The sequence below is a fragment of the Psittacula echo genome, assembly GCF_963264785.1.
Source record: "Psittacula echo genome assembly, chromosome: 5".
NCBI classification, from domain to species: Eukaryota; Metazoa; Chordata; class Aves; order Psittaciformes; family Psittacidae; genus Psittacula; species Psittacula echo.
The window spans coordinates 84234557-84259366 of NC_137739.1; the positions used below are offsets into that span (position 1 = coordinate 84234557).

The window sequence follows — 24810 nt, forward strand, 5'->3', positions numbered from 1 at the left end:
AAACCATTCCTCCGCTTGCATGCGGCTTTCGTTAGGGACAGTCCAAAGTAGTCTCTGTTGGCACAAGGCAGGAAGGCAGCTGAGCTGCTCTGTGCTTGTGTAGGAAGGGCTTCCAAGGCAGTCACTGTCAGCAAGCCAGAGAGCTGACACCAGAGAAAGTCTATGAAGCTGGCATGACAGCTGGGAGGCTGCTTATTACTATTATTACTACGGCTCTCTGGCTTGTAAACATGATCCAGAGCAGGAAGCAAGCATGTCACTGAATAATTGGCTCCCATCACAGCAGGGCTTCAGATCTGCGAGAGAAACAGTTTCTGCTGCAGCCAGGTAAGCAGAGGCAGGGCTCTCCCAAAAGCGCCAGGAAAATACCTACAAGAGGCAGACATTCCAAGGACACCAATAGACAGAGAGAATGGCTGGGGTGTGCAGAAAGGATTGAGAACAGTTGAGGAAAAACCTGGTGCAAGTGACTCAAAAAGCAGGAATTTGGTTTACAGTTTGCAACAGAACATTAATTAAAAAAACCCCCAAACCCCACATTTTAAGGATTTCTTTGACAACTGAAAACCTCTCAAGAGGAATGCTCCCTGTGTCTGCTCTTGCTTTTCATAGCTGTAACTCCTCTCACTGCCAAGTATCTTGTCCTTTTGTTTCTTTTCTTCTCACGCAGTGCATTTGAAGTTGTCTTTTTTTAACTGAAGTGACAGATTCCATGTTCAAGGCTAGGAAATTGCATTAATATAGGATTTAGTAAACTCCAATCAACTACTCAAGCATGTGCAGTGTTACACAAACACAGACGCAAGATTGAACCTGGGCTGGCTAAAGTAATTTTCACCTTTCCCCCCACTCCGTGTTTCACTCTTGCTTTATTAGCAGTCCAGCGGTCCAATGTCTTCCCGTTTTCCTCGCCCTTTCCCAAGGAAGTAGACAGAACTCTCAGGAACTCATTCTTGGCATTGTATTGGCTTACATTATGCATATGAGCTGATAACACTGAAGACAAAGTAAACCTTAAAACAAGCATGGTTGCAAGCTTTATTTCTCTGGAAAGTTAGGACATCCACTGGAGGGAAAAGAAAATCCCATAACTCTGAAAAACCAGCTTGCAGCAGACCAGTGGGATTCCCTGCAATCATTTCTGTTCACTCCTCTGAGCAGAGACTTCTTGGTGGTATTTTAGTTCCTGCCTTTAGAACTCAGAGCTGTACTTCCATACATTGCTGAAAACGAATCTCAACAGCTTTAGCATCCCAGAAGAATCCATATAAGTGGTTGCACAGACTGAGGTTCATGAGTCAGATCAAACCACTGGGCTCACCCCAGCATGAAGACTTGCCCAGTGGTTTTTGAGGAATCTCACTAATCTTTTAACTAGGCTTCAATATATCTGAGGCTTGTAGCATGACTTCCTGGAGACCCAAACGTACAGCTCAGTGTGGCATTGAAAAGAAATCCATCAGTTTCAGATCTGGTGTAAGTCAATAGATAAAAAAGTAAACCAACTTAAAACCAGAAGTTGTTCACAACTTCACTCCAACCAGAACCCTGCACGTATGTCACAGATGGCCAGGGAAGGAAAGAAATTCTCATGTTCCATGTGCAAACATCAGTGCTGATTGTGAGAAGTTTAAACTAATTTAAAGTTGCAGTTGCTGTTCCAAGGGGCTCACGCCTCACCCCTGCTCTCGCACTCCTGCAGCCTACTTCGTGCTTGGCACAGCCAGCAAACAGATCAAAGGGGAAGTTAACCCCACAAACGAGTACACCTTCACACGGCTCCTGTACGCCAAGCAAAGGAGAGGGATTTAGCAGGTGATCTGCTCTAACAAGAAGTTTCAGCGCCACAATAACCGGGCAAGGTAGGAAGCAGCACCAGCTACCACAAACCCACACTGTAGAGTCAATCTAGTTCTCACAAGCTAACAATAATATCACGTATCAGTCGTAATGAGCAGCTACTCAGAGCAAGATTGAGCAGGCTTAAGGGAGTTAAGTGTTCCTAGGGCCCCTCACGTTTGTGTGCTGAAGCCATGCACTTAATATTTCTATAGAGCCCTTAGCCCCATTGCCTAACTTCTATTTTTGCCCTTTTCTTTCCACTAAATTCCACTCAGAATGCTTCTGGCTGGCAGCTGAAAAAGTTCTCCTCTTTGTATTTATTCTACTACAAGGCAATATTTAAAAAGGCAGCCCATATTCTGGTCCATCCTCTTGAGTCACTTTTCTACTCTGTATAAATGCAGCTCTTTATCTCCCCTCCCATCTTGTCAGCTCTACTGTCCCTCTCTATACGCTCTAGCTTACCTCTCTCACTAAACTGCAGACCTACAGCACAAGTTGTACTCTTAATGAAACGTTTAAACATTCCCATCTTACACATGCCGTTTCCTAGACAGCTCCTTTTGCTTCTGTCTTATTCCTCCCTTTGCCTTGTTAGAAACCATAAATTAAGGAAGGCAGAAATCAAATCTAGTTCCTACATTCTCTGCCTCTACTTTATATACTGCCCAACCTCCAGTGTCTGAAAGTATCAGTAGATTGATGACAGTTTGCTACTACTCCCTAGTTTGTACAGCTTCCACACAAATCCGTGTAGACCAGATTTTCCTAATATATTAGGCATACATATTACCACTGTACTGTGCGAGACCAAAAGCTTCCTCTCACCCCAGCCACAGAAAGAGACATGATGCAACAGCAGACAGCAAGAGAGGGATGTAAAAACATAGCATGCAAGTAAACACTCCTCCTCAGAAGTCAAAGTCTTCCTCTATTTGTGATGCAAACGCTTCCCGAACAAGCGGTGGCATACTTCATCTTTAACAGCCCTCGGCAAACTTTACATTCATAAACTTGTCAGATTGCTTTCTGAGAACATTTGGAATTCCAGAACCAATGTTTTGTGGCAAGGAGATCCACAGCTTAAGTGTGTGTTGTATGAACGAGCAACTCTGGGTAGCTCTGAACCATGGCCTGCTGGTTCTCACTTAGCTGGGCTCAGCTACACAGATGCTGATGCTATGCAAATACAGAGTAGCTGCAAAGCGAATTCTCTCAGCATATCCCAAGACCAACGAATGTTGATGATCCTGCTTACTTTTCCCTCCCATCCCAGGGCAGGCAGAACAGAAACTAGAATGTTACTTAAGATGGCAGACACCCTTAATATACTTCTTCACACTGCTTATTTATTTTCTGTTAATATTTATAGCAAACCCATGTAATTAAGTTCACTGATAGTACTCTTGAAAGGGTGAGAAAAAAGAGGTACTTCTCCCCTCCCTCTAAAACATTCATGTCCAACAACTGTCTAAAATCAGTTGCAAAAGGCAGAGTTGGGCTTTCACTGTGCTTTATGTCAGTGAACACTGGCTCTGTTAGACTCTGAGTCCTGAAGTCAGTCAAAAGTATGTCAGCTACAGGCTTAAGCATTTTTCATGCAAAAGCTACAATATACCTATAAAACAGAAAAACACCTGCAGAGAAGTTAAGACAAACACAAGAATGGTATTCTTACTGCAGCCATCTTCGTCACTGTGGTCCCCACAGTCATTGTCTCCGTCACACTGCCACTGAGCAGGGATGCACGTGCATTCACCAAAAGCACTGACAGCACATGTAAAATGATTCCGTCCACAGGAGCATTCAGTGCTACTTGTAACACCTGGAAAGGAACAGAGAATAAAAGGTATTTTTAAGATACCAATCTATTTTAGGGTAAATGCATTAAATACAAAGTTGACATCACAGTTTTCCTCCATGTACGCACCATGTATACAAACACGTACTCTATTGTAAAGGAAAACATTCACCCCCCTTGCACTGTTGAAACAGGACATCAAGTACTCTGACAGCTTCCTGGAATAGGGCTATTTGAAGGCAACTGCAAATAGCAACCTGCCAAAAACAGACTTGGGAATCGGCTGAAAAATAACTCAGCACTAGCTACAATCAAACTCAAGGAATGCCAGGTATCAGAACACCCTTGTTATTTTACAAACTCAGTCTTCTCCTAGTGCAAGGTGCTTCTGCTGCTCTACTTAGTTCTGACACCACAACAGAAGACATAGCAAAGATTCCCCTACAGAGAGTCATCTGGGGTCTTCTCCAGACCCTGAACTTTGTAGAAGTAAACCTTTTACATGTCACTGCTTTAGACATTTCAGACACCAGTGAAATCAAAATCAAGATAAAAACCTTACTTATCTGTAGAGATTTAACTGTGATGTTATCCTGTGTATAACTGACAGTTCTGAAAGCAAAAGAGGATTTTCAACTCTACAAACTGACCAAAAGACAATGCACTCCAAATGTCAATATATAATCCGATAAGATCATTTTTCCAGCCTTAAAGGTAGCTTAAGGAGCTCCCAACCCTTTTTTCCCCTCTCCCAGCTACAGAACACCACTCTGCACAGCTCTTGACTTTCAGCCCTGTGCAAAGGGAACTATATTATCCCATACATTCTCTTAATAAATCTCTGCCTGGAGAGACAGAACAGGCTACAGCCCACCTCTCGAAAGGCAAAGGTCACGCCTGAACTTCTGTCTGACATTAGCTGACAATCTATATAATCGATATCACTGTTAGACAAATGATTACTCTATCAATCAAACCCCCCCTCAGGCTTGTCTGGGACTGGATTTTTTTTTTGCATGGTGCCTTCTTTCTGCAATTCAAACAAACCCAAAGCCCTCAGATTAAACAAGAGATCATAAGGAGTACAGAGGGATATCTGCCCCATGTGGTAGTTCTATAAACCCTGAACGATTTGCAGACTTTCTAATCTCAGTTGTTAAGTCTAGTGTATCCATGATGAACCATCAACTCTAGCAACCAAAGCACACACACGCAGAAAGGAAAAAAGCCTCAATTTTCTTATTTTCCATTCTAATTGGGAAAAGCAGTATCTGCAAAACCATATGTAATTATTCCTCAGCTCTCTCAACAAGCAGAAGGCCCCCCGGAGAAGACATCCATTTGTGCAAGCTAAGCTACGATTGAAGTTTAGAAGGGATACACTTCTTGCTTGAGGAAGAATTCCATCCTAAGTTTCCTCTGCAACAAAACTGGCTGAGGATTACTGTGCACGTCAGAGAAAGTGGCCGATACCTGGTGTAACAAGGGATAGAGGCAGGAAGAACATAAGGTGAATAAGGAACAGAAAGAAGGAATAGTGAATGAAAGAGGGCAGAGTGGTCGGATCCTCAAAGGACTTACTGGGTATAGCCAGGACAAAGGCTGACTCAAGAAGACAGCAAGAGGGAGATGTAGAGTGAGAAGGCAAAAAAAGCAGCGGAGTCATCCCTAAGGAAAAGCAATGCATCATCTATGCAACATATCTTAACTATTACATAGACACAAGGAAATTCAGAAGAACCACAAACCGCCCCAAAAATCAAACAGGTTTCTTCAAACTGGCAGCACAGGAAAATCAGGACAAACCACCTTCGGCTGTTACCTACCACTATTTAGAAAGGCAGTACTAACTGCATATTGTATCCAAGATAGCTGCTATTTAAATCCCCTTTTCCAAAGCAATTTTTCTACCAACATCCTCAACATTACCCAAAGCACTTATCCCTGCTACTTTAAGCTCCAATACTCCTTCCTGTTGGAGTACCCCACGGCTATCATCATCCTCATTACCCTTAGAAAAAGTCAAATCCACAAGCACTAGTGACTGGCTCTATCTTGCCCAGGCTCCACCATGACTTAGGGCAGGCTCACTAATAGGAAAGGATTGGACATCAAGGCAACCAGTTCTTAAACTAAGGGAATATATTTAATGATTTGTTTCTGGATAAGGGTAACTACAAGTTGGAGGGAAAAAGTAAGTGTGAGTTATTTTAGCTCCTGAATAGCAGCACAGAGGTACAGGTCTGCAACAGCAGAGAAAGAACCAGTGCAGCTGTCCTAATCTGCAAACTGCAGCTTAATCTGCTGTTTTGTCAAACATACTGTTATCTCCAAAAGTTGCTACTGATATCAGGTTATAGATATACACACACACACGTATTAAATCAGTTCTTCCTACTTCATTAAAGTTGCTATGTTCAATCACCTCCATCTCTGGTTTGTGTTTTATTGAAACTGCTTGAAGCATTGTGACCCAGATACCAACCTTCTCCATATGCACCAGCCTGTATCTGTAGTAAGCATACTTTGCTTAACCAGTCCAAATTATGACCTTTGTGATTCTGACGCTTTGTGATTTGTGACCTTTAAGGCAACTAACCTTCTAGTCATTATAATGATATATTTATATTATAAACCGCAATTTGCCCTAGTCCTACACTTCGACAAGTAAAGCACATCATTGTTTGGAGAGCACACTAATTCCAACCTATGAATAGTATCAAAAGAACCAATCCTGGATGACTAGTCTTTATTCAGTAACACAAACAGGCTGAATGAAAGACTTCAATGTGGACAGTATTTCCCCCTTGGTGTCCCATGATTATTTCCCTGTGCTCGGAGCTCAAATGCTATTACTCTGTAACTGTATCTGTAACAGCAGAGGAACAGGAAGGATAAAGATGAGAATCATGTTTCCTCCAACTCCCCCAGGCAGAAGTAGCGCTCTTGGTGTGAGAAGTCTCAATGGAAGACTTTAATGGGGAGCCCTCATTAAAAACACGGAGTGTGAGACACAAGACTGACCAAGTGTGCAAATAAACGTCCAGTGTCACATTTCAATCACAGCTAGTCAGGGATACAGAACAGGATGGAAATCAGCACTTGCCGTTAACTGCACCAACAAACAAAGAAGATGTATCTACTTACACTTCTGCACATTCTTCTGGAGCAAGGAACAATGAGAGTTACCTCTGGGCTTAGCCACGACAAACAATTTTCATCCCACTGCAGGCTTGGACATTTTACCAGCCTTCTATATTCAAAAATCATTTCACTTATGCAGAACATAACATTTTAACAATGTAATATATACAAAACAATACACAAAAGCTGAACAGAGTCGTTGCCAGCCTGAGCTGACTCCACTCAACTTTCCTGGCCTCTCCTCATGCAACCACCAAACAAGTTTCCTACTCTCACTTGCCCATGTGTACAAGCAACCAAAAAAGCATCTTCAGTGTCTGTAGTTAGTTCCCTCCAGATGCAATAGCAGCAGGATCCAATATCCAAACAGTTTTCATAGCAAAGTATTATACAAACAGCCGCTGGATTTTAAAAACAGGAAGTCAGTCTAAACACAGGCCTCATACTTAACATCTGCCATCACCTTAAATTTAGCATGCTGTGCTCTGTTTCTTCAGATTCCTTCCAAATACCCTCCCCATCTCCATGTTTATCTGACAAAGGAAACATCTCCTGAGCCAGGGTGGGTTCCCCCTCCCTGCATTAAAAGATAGTTAGGATCTCTGTAATTTCATGCCTAAAGTTGGCAGAACAGTTATGTCATTTCTGGCTGAAAAGCCAAAGTCAATAATCACCCTGTCATTTCTGCACATCAGGTTTTTTGAGGGGCTTATGCTGTCACAGAAGAGCCCTGTATTTGCCACGGATTCACAGAAACATTGACATGACAAAGGAAGCTTATTAAATAGAAAGGGTAATTACCCAAACTGAACTCAGCAGCCTTTGTTTTGTTAGGGATAGCAGATTCCTAGGGAAGAGTGAAAATACTATTGCTTTTAAATCCTGATGACACGCTTTATTCCAAAAGAAGAGATGCTAATTCCTTTCTTTTCCATAATGACAGATGGCAGCTTTTAGCACTATTTTGTCGCAATTCAACCTTTTACAGGCTGTTGCTTCAACATGGAATCATGTAACAGCCCAGAATGGAAAGGACCTCACTCAAAACATCATCTGGTCCAACCTTTTGTGGGAAAGGGAGCCTAGATAAGATTATCTAGCACCCTGCCCAGTCACATCTTGAGAACCTCCAGCAACGGGGACTCTACCATGTCCTTAGGGAGGTTGTTCTTCTCAATGATTGATCTTACTATAGAGCATTTCTTTCTTCTGCTGAGATGAATATGTTCCTATTCTTCAGGGTCCATCAGCTCTGTCAGGCCCTAGCAACATTCTAACAATAGCAGGATTTTCTCACAGTCCCGTAAGATAGCTGAAGTCTCCTCATACAGATGTTGACTAAGAAGACTGCATGAACAACTGCCTGCCATGAACACCCCGCTGGCATCTATGGTCAACACCATGGTGCCCTTCTTTCCAGGTACCGAGATGTAAGACATGACGTAAGAGGCTCTTCGGCTCCACGCCACCCTGGTAGTTGCATCTTTTCCCCCTTTATTCCAACACAAAAACTCCTACTGTTATTTTTTAAAGCAGTGGCACTAAATTCACAGCCATCAGTTTGCTCGTGCCATCCTGCAACTCCGCACGTGCCTGTACCAAAGGGTAGCATCGCTCACCACGGCTAAGTACCCATTTAATTCAAGGAAAACAGCACCAATGGGAACTGTGAAAATATTTGGCATGATTTACAGTTGCAGACTGTTCAGCTCAGAAACAGAAACCTCTGGAGAAAACAATCATTCCTTTGGTCCAGGACTGAGTCACACATGGATCTGGGTTCCTTCCCCTCCATGGACAAGCACTTGAGTTGGCATTCCATGGCCTACAGAAGACATTCAGTGGAAGTCAGAGATCTTCCTGCAACCTTGTTATATGAGAGACACGACCAAAAAGCTGATAGGCCCAGCTTTCACAATTGTAATCCTAGCATATAAAAATCCCTGGCAGAATACAGAGAGTGAAAATACAAATATTTGACAGAGTGACAAGTAGGAAAAACTCCAGAACTGCATAGAAAAACTGGCATATGAATAATGGAATCAAAGGAACATGAGAGAAAGTGAAGTCCTAACAGCGATGGGCATAAGGCTGTGATTTTTCTCCCCAGAGAAAAAGGGGAAGGCTATTACCAGAAGGTTTTTGAACAAATTTGGACCAAGCATCAGAATATTGTGCCCTGGCTTCAACAGATGCACTTCATTTCTTATTTGCGTACTTCAAGAACCCATGAGCATCTGATTGTTTATTCAGTGTTAAAATCAGGGAATTGTGCAGCACTTTAACAGCCTCTTTAACACCTTGTGCTCCTGTTGTTAGAAGGTCTGTGTCAGACATCATTCTCCCTCCTTCTCCACTTCCAGGCCAGGCTCACTTTTGCATTCTCATCACATACACACCTTGGTTCAAACTTAAACAGGGGAAGTTTTAGATTGGATCTAAGGAAGAAATTCTTTATTGAGAGGGTGGTGAGGCACTGGAATGGGTTGCCCAGGGAGGTTGTGAATGCTCCATCCCTGGCGGTGTTCAAGGCCAGGTTGGATGAGGCCTTGGGTGACATGGTTTAGTGTGGGGTGTCCCTGCCCATGGCAGGGGGGTTGGAACTGGATGATCTTAAGGTCCTTTCCAACCCTGACTATTCTATGATTCTATGATTCTATGAGGGCAGACCTTTAACATTGCAGATGGTTTGAGGATAGTTCAGCTGATGCGTTTTCCTTCTTCACCCAGCACTTCCCCCAGTGTTTCTATAGCAAAGCAGCTTTCTTCGCTTGCCTATCTTGAGGGAAAATGAAAATTTTGGATTCCTCTCTCTTACCCAAATAGCAGTTTCCACTGAAGGAAAGTACAGTTAATCCAGCTTTAGAAGAGGGATTTGCTGACCATTGTTTAAGCCCAGAGCTCCGCTGGCAGACACAGCAAAGGCAACATTACAGCATAACAGTCTGATGTCAGAAGGGGCACCACGCACTGATAAAAGCCAAGTTTTCTCCTTTTGGAAGCGTCTGTAGCAGTTCTGACTGGGTATCCACATGGCCTCCAAGTATTTGATGCCTGCCTAGAGTAAAATTAACCTCACTAGGAAAAGCAAGCCAAAAGTTTGCGAAGCTTTAAACAGAACTGTTTCAGTTTTGTTTAAGGGAGAATGTGATAGAAGTAAGGTTAAAAATAAATGAATAAATAAGTAAATCCAAACAAAACACCAACAACTGGAGCAGAGACGTCAAAGATATTACAGTGTTTTGGCGACTGAGTATTGTGCCTACTCTGGCAGTCTCCACGTGGGGATGAAAGTTTCCCAGGCTCAGAGGTACTCCTCTCAATCTGCAAATGCAGATATCTCTGTCCTGAATCAACTACATACATGGCTGAATAAAGCTCTAGGGAGAAGCACACTACTAAGCACAACTACCCTTCAGTTAGAATCATAGAACCATAGAATGGTTTGGGTTGGAAAGGACCTTAATATCATCAAGTTCCAACCCCCCTGCCATGGGCAGGGACACCTCACACTAAACCATGGCACCCAAGGCCTCATCCAACCTGGCCTTGAACACTGCCAGGGATGGAGCATTCACAACCTCCCTGGGTAACCCATTCCAGTGCCTCACCACCCTCTCAGTAAAGAATTTCTTCCTTAGATCCAATCTAAACTTCCCCTGTTTAAGTTTAAACCCATTGCCCCTTGTCCTGTCACTACAGTTCCTAATGAAGAGTCCCATCCCCAGTGAGTGTATGCACAGCGTAGAGCAAGGCTGGAACAGAAGCCATATTTTCAGGAACACCACATGGGTCAAGAGACACAAGGTCTTTAAAAAGATGTTGTGTGGAGTCCTTATAGCAGCCTTCCAGTATCTGAAGGGGGCCTACAAGGATGCCGGAGAGGGACTCTTCATCAGGGACTGTAGTGGGGTAATGGGCTTAAACTTAAACAGGGGAGATTTAGATTAGACATTAGGCAGAAGCTCTTCCCTGTGAGGGTGCTGAGGCACTGGCACAGGGTGCCCAGAGAAGCTGTGGCTGCCTCATCCCTGGCAGTGTTCAAGGCCAGGTGGGACACAGGGGCTTGGAGCAACCTGCTCTAGTGGAAGATGGTCCTGCTCATGGCAGAGGGGTTGGAACTAGATGAACTTTAAGGTCCCTTCCAGCCCAAATCATTCTATGTTTCTGTGTTTGACTCTCCAAGGCAAAGTTTGATCCTACAGAAGTAAAGACAATCAACCCCACTGAAAACCTCACCCTGCACCCAGGGAAAAGGAAAGCACGTGTACAGACAACTGTGGAAATAGAAGAAAGACTTGATTTGAACACAAAAAGACTCTCGAGGATCAAGAAGCGATTGTTACAGTTCCTTCTCCCAAACCCTACAAGTCATAAACGAACACCCTGCACTAAACAATATGACTCTAACAGAGGTCTCTAGATACTCATCCTAACTCTATTCATACCTTCAACAGCATTTGATAAAATTACTTCGTCCCCTTGAGAAGCGGGGCTACTGTTACTACGTCAGCACAGTGAATGAAGATTTAATGTTTAGTATGTGCTTCTACATACCCAGAGTCTTTGCGCAGAAGGTGCAGCTGAAGGGACAGTATTATTGCCATGAAATCCGGGTCAAAACCCAATTCCAATTGGCACACCCAGATCAAAGAGATCAGCTGAGGGACCATAAACAAAAGATAATGAGAAATGGCAGCAAGACACGCTGCAGGGGGTAGAGATGGCCAGTAGGTATCACACGGATCAGCATTAGATCCAGTCCTATTAAATAGCTTAATTAATGAGCCGGAAGAGAGAACAAGTGTCATGTTAAAAGAGCCTGCAAATGATGCCAAAATAAGAGATACACTTCTACAGACACAGAGAGGAAAAAGAAATAATGGAGAAGGGACCTTAGAAGATTAAAATTATGGGCAGGAAATTAAGATTCTATCTTTTAATTTTCTTTATTTATTTAAATCTAGTGCATCTGGTGGAAAATAATTCGAAACAGACAGTCAAATGCTAAGAACAATCTGGGATGCAGCAATGCCTGGAGAATTCAAGGAGCAATAATAAAGGCAACCTAGCCATGGCTTTATATTATGACACAATATGGCAGCCCAAAAACTACTGTAGGCTAAATATGCATGTGTCACATGATGGAGGAAGAAAACGTCTCCCTCTGCAGAGCTGGGGTGTAAGCCTGATATAAAGAAATTAAACATGTTCTAACAATGGCAACAAACTGTTTATCAAAGGTGTGTTACAGCACACTGCTCCCTCAGGACTTCAGACAGATTCTGTTTGAAGCCTAAACCAATGTGGCACTTTTTTCCCTCTGCTGAGTATTCAGTTCTTGAAATCAGACAATAAGCAATGACTGCCAATTCTGTTGGGTTTGGTTGCTTCTTTTTTCTATATAGGACTTGTATTGTCCCCTGTTTTCTGAGCAACCCTGCAGTTGCCTAGAGAAGTAGCGCATGGTGGACACCACATGAAGTCCCACTGTAGAAACAGGAACCACCAAAGCATGTTAAGCATCAAAATCTCAGCCTGAAGTCCCCATTCAAAGGCAGGCAAGAACTATCAGGTAGATGACAACTATTTTGAAGCAACTGAGGAATTCTACCAGGCAACAGAAAGGCCAGGTAAGAGAAATTCGTAGCTGAGTGACTTTTCCCCCTGGTCCTCAATTCAGATCCCTATGCATCTCTTTCCTGGTAACACCAGACCTACTCTGTAAGAAATGGTAAAACATTTCAGCTCTGGCTTTCAGATCTTTTGGCTGAACTGTGACCACACTGTGATTCTTTCTGCATATTTACCTGCCATTAAATGGCATGCGTCCCACCTTCCCCAACTACAAGGTTCCCTCAGACACTTGCAGCTGTCAGACATGTCAGAAATGCAGGTTTTGTTCTGTAGCTGCACGCCTGCCAATCACTGCTGCCAGCCAAGAAACCAAGCACCGTATCAGCCTGCTTCAGGTGTCATGTCCAATGTCAACAGAAATAGACATCTTCTACAAAGGGCTTTGAGCCTTTCAAACAATCACAGTTGAGGATGATGTTTCTCCTATTCTCTCTACAAGTGTGTTCAAAAACATCAGACAGTGGGAGCTTCTGTTTTCACCTTCATAAACTCCTGGTAAAACAAAGACCACCAAGAGTCAGGAGCTCCATTATACCATCTCTGACATCCTGCTTCTCACCTCCAAGGCCCTACTTGAAAAGATTCAGCCTCCTAAATCCTTTTAACCCATGTATTTACATTTTCTCTGTGGACTAATTAAGTTTTCCTACATTTAAACTTGGATTCTATGGAGCAAGAACATTGTGCTTCCCACCTTGTGAAACATGCCTCCTTCTACTGTTAGAAGCATCTCTTCAGCCTTGGCATTTCATTATCTGTGGATACTCTCTCTAAAGCAGAGAGCATTTCATCCCTATTTGATTATGAAGTGTAGAGTGATACCTCAAGGATGCCATCAAGAAACATGCTTTGCTGATTTTAGCCTGGAGTGGCATTTCCTTAGGTAGCTGCAAGCTCCTGTGCAACTGCATGTCAACAGAGAACTGCAACGAAGAATCCAAGGTACAGATAAGAAGTGCTCACCCACAGCACTAGATTACTTGTCATGCAGGATTGTTGTACTCAAGCACATTAAAAAGAAATGAAATAGCACTCAGAAACAGACAATAATAAAAGGTTGCCGCGGCATAGCATCATTCAGAACTATCATCATCTGCTGTGGACCAGCGGGGGAATGTTTAGCTGAACCACCACGGCCTGGCAGCCAGAGCTACGTGACTCAAACTCTTTCACACACTAGACAAACACTTTAAAATACTACCTTAAGCCTACATCATGCTTTGCAAGAATTAGTCACCTCGGCAACATGAGACACACAACTTTCCGTTGCTTTCACTGTGTATTTTCTCATAACCACACACTAACTACCTCTATCCTTTCCCGTCCCATAAGGGTTGTGAATAATTTACTTCTCGCTTATCATGAATCATACAGTGCAGCAGACACTAAAATTGAGGAAAGACTGGCACAACAGCAGAAATGTTACCAGGAGACATTCACAATGCCAGACAACTGCCCACTGCCAGCTCGAGAAGTATCCTGCTGTTTGAAAGAGGTAATCCATAGGAAGAAAATACTTCTGATGTATTTCACCTACTGTAGACACCAAGGAGTTTGACTAGCATGACAGCTCTTGAGAAGGGAGCTCACTGAGCACTCAGAAATCCTACTATATCAAAGCCATGGAGGTAAGCTACATTGATCAAGACAAGTGGTGGAGTTCGTTTTCCCAGTCACAGGACAGAAAACATTGGTATTTTAAATGCCAAAGGCTTTCCTTTAGCTTTTCAATTGATTTCCAGATCGATTTCTCTCATCCTTCTCTTTGGCAAATAAATTAAACCAAGGAAGCAAAGGGAACACAGAGACATAAAAAGCTCTACTGGCATTTGCTGCAGAATACAAGGAATGGTCCAAAAGGAAAAATCCAAGCAGTTTCGATTCATATGGATCTCAGAGGATATTTCTGTGATAGCAGTTGCTGTATAAATCTGGGGCAGCTGTGAGATCCATATCCACATTTCCCAAGTTTTGGACAACCAGTGTGCACCTACTGCTCTAAAGGCAAAGCACCACTTTATTCAAATGCTGCCATATACAGCCTTCAGAAGGAAGAATTTGGGCAAAGCAGGCTCTCACCAAGACCCCAGTAACAGACCCATTCCCTTGCTGCTATAGACAGTGTGAAAGGTCTGCTTCATTCACTGCGTCCCTCAAGTGTACTGTAGATCTACTCAAGTTAGCTTTAAACTGCCTAACATGGGGCTTGGCGGGGACGGATCACAAAGAGCAGCAATCCACCTGCAAGAGTCGGCAACAGCAGCACAGCAAATGCTTGAAGCAATTATCCTACCTTAAATACCTCAGCTATAGGAGCAGCCAAGGTTTACTACAGTCACAGCAAGGGTATGTTCTGTCACTTCGGAGGAACAACCTGGAAGAATCAGAACTTCAGAGCTATTTCAGAACCTTTGCAATCCTTCGCTGCAGGGAGATGAACACAAGCAGCCTACAACAAAACCAGCTTGGTGTCTGTCACTCACACCAGCAATATGAGAAAACAACGGTTTCATTTGCATCCATGCATTCCTCCCTCTTGTACTTCACTTCCCGTAGTTTAAGTAACCCAAGTATTAGCTTTTAAGGCAAACAAACTTGTGGTGCTTTTCCACCATTCACTGTTTCTGCTCCCATGCTGTCATACCCTCTTCCAAGCTGCATCTTTGGGATTTTATTGGATCCTTGCTTAACAGCTGAGAAAGACATAGCTGTCATCTCACTGTGCATGGAATAAACCTGACCCAACCTAACCCAAGCTAAAAAGCAAGCAAAGAGCCCACTCAGTTTTCAGTTTCATAGAGGACAGCCATACATCTTCCTGCCTGCAGGCACTCTTGAACAGTAATGCCCTCTTACTCTGGCAGATGCTACTGAAGAACCCGTTACAGGTCACAGCATTAAGGAAAGCTGAAATTAATGCCCATTTATGTTAATCTACTGCGTGTAAACTGCACTGGTTTGGCTGCAGTTCCTCAAGAAGCTAAGCTGGCCTGGGGTGGAGGGGAAAGGAGAATGGAGTGGTCAAAGGAGGACAGTTAAGAGGAGGAAGCACTGTTGCCATCTTTTCTTGAAAAGTACTGCTCAGTGGCTTTAGGGAACCAAGGAAAACTAAAAGTGGTATTTTTCAGTCTGGGTTGCAGGAATTAAAGCCTGGTAAATGTCCTTGGGAAAATTCAGAAGACAAAGGATCCTACCCAGCCACCTCCTTACCACAGATTCTCTAAGAAATTGGCTCCTTTCTCTTTAGATTCAGAAGCTTCTTTTTAGCTTCCCCTCCCACATCACTTATGATCGTTGTTAACTACTGCACCAGTGCTTGTCCAGTGCTCTCTGGATTTACCAAGCACCCATAACCTTGCTCACAACACATTCAGAAGCCATTTCTGACCTGGACTTCGACGTTCACCCTGCACTGCCTCTCTGAAATACACTATGTAAGTCTATCCCACAGGAAATTACCACCCAGCCCCTTTCATCTTTGAGATGCTCTAGGCAGTGGACTAGTTGTCAGGACATTCTGCCCTTCAGAACATATGCCCCACATTCCTCCAAAACTAGAACCCAGACCATTCTTATGTTCATTTAACGTAGTCAAGACAAAAGCCAAGTTCCTCTGTCTTGATCAGTCCCAGAACACATCAACATGGATAATTATACACTCCTGCACGCATTGTAAAGACCTCCCTCTCAGGGAACCTGATGTTCTAGCGGGACTGCAGTTGTTCAGGCACACAGTACCAGGGGATGAGTTCTGCCTGCAAAAAAGCCCATTCTGGCTTTGTGGGCTGCAGTCAGATTCTTCCCATCGTTATGGCAGAACACAGAAAAGGCCAGGTCCCTGGGCAAGACAGAGGCTGTTCTCTTACAGGGTCATTTTCAGGAGTTTATTTTGGTCTTCTTTAAAGAGGCCATCATGTTAGCGGCGCAGCATCTGAGCTTTGTAGCTTTCCAGCTCTCTGCCACACAAGAGACTGGGAAGCCAACCACAACAGCTCTGCTTAGCAGAGGAGTTCTCTAGGGAAGGGATAGGATACACAATGTGGTTTTGTGGCAATAAGGAGGCAGAAGCCCGTTTTTGCAATCCCACAGGCAGGAGGACTTCAAAAGCACAAGCCACAGGATAAATGGAGCTATCTTGGGACAAAGAGAGCTGTTCTGTACGTCCTTTTCTGAAAACTAACCCCACAGATGATATTATTATGTTGCCCTCAGAGGATGAGCAGCAAAGGGGCAATTATTAACTGGCCAGAAGGAGCTGGAAGAACAGGGCTGGGTTTGGCAAAGACAGAGGTACCACGCAACCACAGAGACATCGCAGCAACTCTGCTGCCTACCAGAGAACTGGATTAACTCAAAAGTAAAGAAGAAACCTTTACCAGTAGCAATTTTTAACATACACACACACACACACACGAGATATACACACACATGCACTCAAAAAACACAAGCTTAATGCAAATATGCTTTATGGGCTCAGACGGGATAAGGTCTTTCCAACAGAACTGCCAACAGGAAAAACAAGAACGTCAGTGTTGGGGTTACTGGAGGGCAGCTCTGGTGCACACCAGCCCCTATTCAGCCCACCCACATTGGTTTGCTTTCTAGGCAGCTCCCGAAGCACCAACCTACACCTCCCACAGCACCTGGACTTCAGACTCCTTTGCAACACTCAGATAGTGGTCACAAAACTCTTCCTCTGCTTCAACTGGAAGTCTCAGGTGCTGCCTCCACAAACCCACAAGTTCATTCATACTCACACCCCAGAAAAGATTAACCAGTGAAAAGCACCAGAATATCCCTTAGAGCCAATGTCAGACTGTTCACAGTGGGTTGCCCCTTCACCTTCAGTGAAATAACAGCACCAGCACTGAGGCTGGGGGAGGAAGACACACAAAAAGCTAAATGGCCTAATTATGGAACCACATCTTTGCAGGTGTGTGTGTGGCCTCCACTACTACAATGTCAGAGTGCTGCCTTCTACTAGCAAACAATTTCAACACCTCTTAAAAGTTGGGAAGTACTATCTTAAATGCAGAAAATAGAAGCCCAAAAGTACAGATCTGTGAGTATTTGGGTACCCAAGTCACTTAAAATCAATAGAAAATAAGACATTTAACTATCATTACACATCTGGCCAAAGAGATTTAGCCCTGACTCTCGGTATTACCAAGTACTCATACCTCCCACTGCAAGCACTCTTCATGCTTGGAAACCTGAGCCCTAAGTGACTTCCCAAAGAGCTTGTGGCCAAACCGAGAAATTAACACAGATCCTACCTGGTCCCAGTCCACTTCTTAACCAGGGCACAATCTGCTCTGCCCTACCTCGGTCCTTACCCCAGAGAGCTCGTTAAAACAAACTGGCAGGAAATCAAAGTCGCCATTGCACACAGGTGGAAGGATTTACACACGCTGCTTGGGAAGTCACAGTAACACCTCCTCCCACTCCGCTTCGCCGCTCTGCTCCCCGACCAAAATGAAGTGGATCCAAATCCTGCTTCCCCCCAGAAAAGGTCAGAACCAGGCTCCTGAGACCCTCCTGGGGTTCCCAAGTTCCTGTATTAGCCTTGTAATTATTAAAAGGCCAACATTAAAGGAAGTCCAGTCCTGAGGCCACTGTTGACCTAATAAACACTGGAATTAGATTTCTTCCCAGTGAAGAGGCTGCCCGCTTGATGGCACAAAGCCAACATTTAAATGCTACTGTTGCTCAGAGCCCTGAATTAGTTTTGGATCTGGGGAGTTTGCCTTGAGCTACAGCCAAGAGAAACATAGGAACTGGAGGGAAATTTGTTAAACGTTAACAGAGCTGCAGGAAAGGACTACACCAGGGCTAGTAGGTGGCAGGGAGGAAGGAAGGGAAGCCACAAACAAACAGAAGAAAGAGAAATAAGAAGCAGGACATGGGAAGAGAGCAACGAGCAAGATGATTTTTGTGCAGAAGTGACTCCCCCATCCAACCCCTCACATAGTGAAAAGCAGGCTTTTTAGGTCCTACTTGCTAATGGGTTTTTTACGGTGGTTCTCATCTACCTTCCTCTCACCGCCTGACTCATTTGCTATGTCAGTGCTGAGTTACCATGAAACTGGACTCTTATCCTTGGTCAGCCAAGAGCAGACAGACATTTCCAGCCACCTTGGCTGGGATCTCAACAGCTCCCGTGTTCTCAGAGAGAGTGGTACAGAGCTGCCTGCGGGAGCAGCTCTTGCAGCAGGCTCTCTTTTCACGAAGAGGATGCAGTCAAAACAGTGCAAGACCCTGCCTGTTCACGCTGTTCACCATTCTACTGATCATCTGTAGGGACTTAACACAATGCCATTCTTCCCTTGAATACTCACTCAATCTAATACAAATCTTCATGCAGAGAGAGTTTAAAGATACTCCCATTTTTGACTTGTTTTTCTTCCTCTCCTTTTCTCAGTAGGAAGCAGCTGAACATGAAGACTCCACAACTTGACAGTTGTTTCCTGCGAAGCCAAGCCAGCAATGGCATAACCTACACTGGTAGCTTCCAATGGAAGAGACCAGAGATGCAGGACACGCAAAGGAAGGGAGCATCTTGCATCTCAGAAAGTTCCTATGACATGACGCACTTAGTGACTGAGGAAAAGGCTGTGGATGTTGTCTGCCCAGACTTCAGTAAAGCCTTTGACACCACTCTTCCACAGCATTTTCCAGGAGAAACCGGCTGCTCGTGGCTTGGACAGTGTACTCTTCGCTGGGTGAAAAACTGTTTGGATGGCTGGGCCCAAAGAGTGGTGGTGAATGGAGTGAAATCCAGCTGGCAGCAGGTCATGAGTGGTGCTGCTCCCCAGGGCTCAACGCTTCTGTTTAACATCTTTACTGATGATCTGGATGCGGGGATTGAGTGCAAACCCTCGGTAAGTTTGCAGGTAACACCAAGCTGCGCGGCAGTGGTGATGTGCTGCAGGGTAGTAAGGCTCAGCAGAGGGATCTGGACAGGCTGGACTGATGGGCTGAAGCCAACTGCATGAGGTTTAACAAGGCAAAGTGCCGGGTCCTGCACTTGGGTCACAACAACCCTATGCAATGCTACAGGCTTGGGGAAGAGCGTCTGGAAAGCTGCCTGATGGGAAAGGACCTGGAGGTGTTGGCCAACAGCCAGCTGAACACGAGCCAGCTTGTGCCCAGGGGGCTGAGAAGGCCAACACCACCTTGGCTTGTATCACAAATCATGTTGTAGCAAGGCAGTGATTGTCCCCCTGTACTCAGCACTCGTGAGGCCACACCTCAAACCCAGTGTTCAGTTCTGGGCCCCTCACTACAAGAAGGACACTGAGGTGCTGGAGTGGGTCCAGAGAAGAGCAATGGAGCTGGAGAACGAGTTTTACGAGGAGTGGCTGAAGGGAACTGGGGGGGTCAGTCTGGAGAAGAGAAGGCTCAGAGGGAACCTTATCGCTCTCTACAACTGCCTCAAAGGAGGTTGTAGTGAGGTGGGGGTCAGTCTCTTCTCCCGGATAACAAGTGACAGGACAAGAGGTCCTCAAGCATCAAGCTGCACCAGGAGAGGTTTAGATTGGATATTAGGGAAAACTCCTTCACCAAAAGGGTCATCAAGCATTGGAACAGCCTGCCCACAGAAGTGGTTCAGTCACCATCCCTGGAGGCATTTAAAGGATGTGTAGATGTGGCACTTGAGCACATGGTTTAGCGGTGGACTTGGCAGTGCTGGGGTAACGGTTGAACTCAAAGATCTTCAGGGTCTTTTCCAACCTAAACAATTCTACGATTTTATGAATTGGAAGGAATGAGGAACTATAGATAGCAAAAAGCAATCCCTCTGTCATCTTCCCAGGGCCCACAAAGGACCTTTGTTAGCACCAACTGAATCTCCACTCTTTCCACTTCTCACACATGTGCACGGGTGCCGCAGAAAAGGATAAAACAACTGGAGAGCACACTCATTAAAGATCTTACATGCCATCCTTTACTGTGTCACATTGAAGCTGAACACTGCTGGGGGGCAAGAGCATTTGCTCCCCCTCCCAATCTCCCACCACAACACAGAGATGCCTTTCAAAGCTTGAAGAGTCTATTTGAATAAACCATCTGTGCTACTTGACAGAAGAAACAAGCTACAAACATGGTATTAAAGAAGCAAGAGAATGAGCAGAGGGCATTCAACCATGTCCAGACATTAAATCAGCTGAGTAAAAAACTGGTTAAAGAATACCAGAAGTACCACAACACGGACTTTTTTCCCCACCACACATCTGAAATGAAACCAATATACAATAAAATGTAGAGTTTTCACTCATAGAAAGGAGTCTCTAAGCGTCTTGAAATTCCATCTCATCACTGCTGGATAATGCACGTCCAAGCTCTCCGTCCACTTTCAATCAGTCCCCAAGTTTAGCTGAACTCCAGCTTTGTCCTCACACAGACTACAGCATTCCTTTAAATACTTACCTCTGTTTTTATGTTATATCCACCACAGGTGTACTCATGTTTCTACCAAGTTCGTTTGCATCCATCCCCAAAGAGTCTATGGAACTTTAGAGGTCTCTTCACAGATTATCACATTCAGGAGTGCACATGAGGTGAGGCAAACATGGCCATGGGCTGCTAAAATCTGCAAAACTATTACGATATAGCCAGAATCTGAGCAAATCCCCACGCAACCTCTCCACGAACAATATCCCCAAAGTTATTTTCTTTCTTCCGACACTTGTCTTTCATGAGATACAGAGTGTTTACAGGTCTCCTGCTGTGCACGTAACTCCTTTCCCAAATGACACAAGTCCTCTCTCACACCAACATGTAAACAGGAGCAATGCTGACTCCAGTGAGCATCCTCCTCCCCCAACCCCAGCCTCCTAAAGGGTTAAGGCCCAGTTATCACACGCTGGTAGGCTGACAGCTTTATGCCTGTAATGTCTATGTGGGTTTCAGACTCTCCCTTTAATCAGGTTCCATTGCAATTAATCAGTGGGTTTCTTTATAAGAAGGAAAATAATAATAATAAGAAACGGCGAGCACTCTATTCAGCCCAATTCAATCTGTCCAGCCAAATCTCATGACCAGCTGGAATGCCCCTTTCCCAGCCTGCCCAGCAGGATGCCCAAGGATGGCGTGTGAACGTTTCTCTCTGCTCCTGCTCCAGCGTTAAAATGAACAATAGTCCCTGCCAGTGTCATTCTTCAGCAATTCATCTCTTCCTGTCGCCAGACTCTTTCATTCCTTCTTGCCCCTTCCACCTTTTTTGTATGAAAAACAACAGCAGATCGGCAGCAATATAATAAAATAAAATTGTATTTACTTGGGAGATTTGAGGGAAGGGGCAAGAAGGGGGTGAAGGAGAAGAACAGCCCTTACCCCCCTCCTGCAATGAAGACACAGAAGAGGAGCGTTCTCAGGCCCCAGCTGACCTGCACTGCTCCACGCCTGGTTTCCCTGCTGCAAGGAGCATCGAATTTGCCAGGGGGGCTGCACGGAGGACAGGGCCCTTTTCTTCTGGAGGATGTTGGAACTGTAATTACAGAGAGGTAGTTTCCGGGGGGAAGTTAACATGGATCTCAACTCATGTTCCCTGTGTTTTTCATGAGCAGACCTGTGGCCTTTACTTGACTTTCTCATTCATCAGGGAATGAGTCAAAAGAGGCTGAAAGAGGCTGCAAAGACAGTGTTATTAGATTTGGATTTCCTCTTCCTCAAGGAGCAGAAACAAGAGGGAAATGGTTTTATAGTATATACGTCTATATACACACACATATATTCCCCAACAGAGCAGGAAACGTATCAGTGTAAAACATTAAGACAAACTGAATGGTCCATGAAGAACAGGTTGACCACAGAGGCAGCAGTAACCCGCATGCAAAGACACACCATGACTCCCCAGCATCAGCTCTCTTCATTGAAGGGAGGTGAAGGACCAGGTCCAGTGTTACAGACTCTGGCAGACTTCAGTAAATTTACTTTTACAGGTGTGAATTTAAAAGGGTTGTTTCCTGGAATGCAGGACTAAGCAACACTCTGGGAAAGACTGTACCTCATACAGCATGCTTCAGAAGGAAGTAACTCCAGCTGCTATTGATTACACAGGACATTTAGGATCTATTATAAGCAAGTTAAAAAAAGCTTTAATGAAATCCCAGAATTGAATTCACCTGCACAGCTTTTAAACAGGCTCCTTTTGCGCTTTATGATGCCACAAAACCTCCACATTACTTGCAGCACAAAGTCCTGAATGGAATGTAAAATCATTACATGGCATTCACCACTACAACAGTCAAGCAGTCCATGAACACAGCTTCATTTGTCTTCACATCTTACTGCTGTGAATGGTTTCATCAGCTCCACTTTACAGATCTCAGGCAGCGTCCCAAGCCAGAAACCTCTGTCCCTGGGTGTCCAACCTGAAGAGTCAAGGCATGGTCTGCAGAAGCGCTGGATGCTCATGAAACACAACAGAAGGGAAGGGGAGCAACGCAGGTGGTATAGAAGTAAAATGCTGCACCAAACAGGTCAGCCTCAGGCCTCTCAAACTTGCAAGTCCCTTCTTTTCCTAAGAGAAAGGACAAGCAACAGAGAATAACCTGAAAAACACAAGCTGTTTTGTGGGTGCTGCACACAGAAGTGGACACTACAGAGAAGTGGGACTCAGAAGCAAGAGGGACTGGCTAGATGAAGGAAACAAGAGCATAAGGCACAATATCCCATCTCATACCTGCTCCTTCCACCTGCCCACATTCCCTTATGCCTTTTCCATCACTCTTACAAGCTTCCCTACTTCCATAATCCCATTCTCTTTTACTACTCTTTCCTCCTAACTTTTCTCTTCCTTTTTACTCCCACACAAGCACCCAGAAATTCAAATCTGATCCAAATCAGGTGCAAACACAGTCACCTCTCTTTCTCTTCCCACTGAGTACACACACCCAGATGCAAGCTGCTTGCAAAAGAGCAGCGAAGTGATCCAGACAGAAAAGAGCTAGCAAAAAGTTAACCCTTCAAAACTGCCTGGAAGGATTCGAACAGGAAATCAGGTTGTATTATTTATTCAGCATTTGGCATCACTGGATTGTTATTTGGCATCAGCTGGACTGTTCTTTCACACCCGCATTACAGTCTTGTGGGATGAGACTCAGCTCCGTAAGGGACTCTGTGTTATTTCTTGCACACAAACCCATCTTCAATACTGCATCATATCACACAGAAATAGCCTGTAGAGCCAGTAGAAGTAGCTGCCTCCTCCTCCTCCTCACAGCCTGTAGGCCAGCAAAGGAGTACTCAGTCCAGAAGGCAACTGCTCAGAAAGCATTATGTAGACAAGTGCTCCTGGAGCAGAGCTTCTGTTCAACTCAAGCCTACATGGATAGTCAATCCTATCCAGCATGGGAGGTTTAACAAACATTCTCAAGCTTTTATGCACTATGGTAGGATTTTAAACATGGGGAAAAAAGGAGGCAGGGGAGAAAGGTCATTTTCTCTCTACCCGTATGCTCCAAACTCACTGAATCATTTCTAACTGAAGCTTAACAGAGAGCTTTAAGCAGAAACTCTTCTCTCTCTGAAGTTTCAACCTGGAAAGTTAGAAGCTGGTCAAACTTAACTCAAAAGAAAATCAGGTAGAGATTGAGGTAGGCTTGGCCCCTATGGCACTGCTCCTTCCCCCTTCTGCTCCAGAGGCATCAGGAACCTTTTCTTGAATTCCTAATTCACTAACACAGTCAAGCTTGAACTCAAAGCAACTGTTCTCAACTTGCACCTCGTGTAAAGACTGAAGCTTCTATTTCAGTTCTCAGGAGAAATTGCTCCCAAAAGCTTGTCCGTTTTTCCTGCCATCTTAGTTGGTCTAACTAAAGTTGTTCTCTCTCCCTACAAACTTTGCCTCACTTGTAGTTGTCATGCTCTAAGGACGGAATGCTTCTACATTGTAAATAATATAGAAGGGAAGTCACCAGATACCAGTGAGGATAAGGATGCTTAAAAATCTCCATAGAGACAGTTATGTACATTATTTTGACTCAGGTCTGTATTAGGCATATTAGTAATCTCTTCCTACAAAGAAGGACTTGTCTGGAGACGAGGGTAGAATAAGAGAGGCAATGATGTCTCTTATTTGAAAGCACTGGCTATATCCACACTAAAAAATACTACAAGCTTTACCACAGCATAGCAGCCTTGCCTTCACTCATCCTATATATTCATCTACACACTGACACAGAATAAGCCTTTACTTACTAAATTTTGCTGATCACTTGGAGACTGGATTCAATCTGGAATTTTGCTGGGATTTAACTGACATGGGGGCACGCAGTGATATACAAGGGCATGCAGTGATAGGACAAGGGGGAATGGCTTTAAACTGACAAAAGGAAGATTTAGATTAGACATTAGGAAGAAGTTCTTCCCTGTGAGGGTGC

At 44.3% G+C, this 24810-nt stretch overlaps 1 protein-coding gene across 1 annotated transcript in view; it reads right to left on the reverse strand.

The window, feature by feature from the left end:
* The window catches only part of LRP4 (LDL receptor related protein 4), a gene marked incomplete at both ends in the record, with an annotated part of 81664 nt that overhangs the window by 35807 nt on the left and 21047 nt on the right, over positions 1–24810 (reverse strand). The window contains one exon of the mRNA XM_080619075.1: positions 3521–3667. Coding sequence (XP_080475201.1) covers positions 3521–3667 — 147 coding nt within the window. The remainder of the gene's footprint in view (positions 1–3520; positions 3668–24810) is intronic.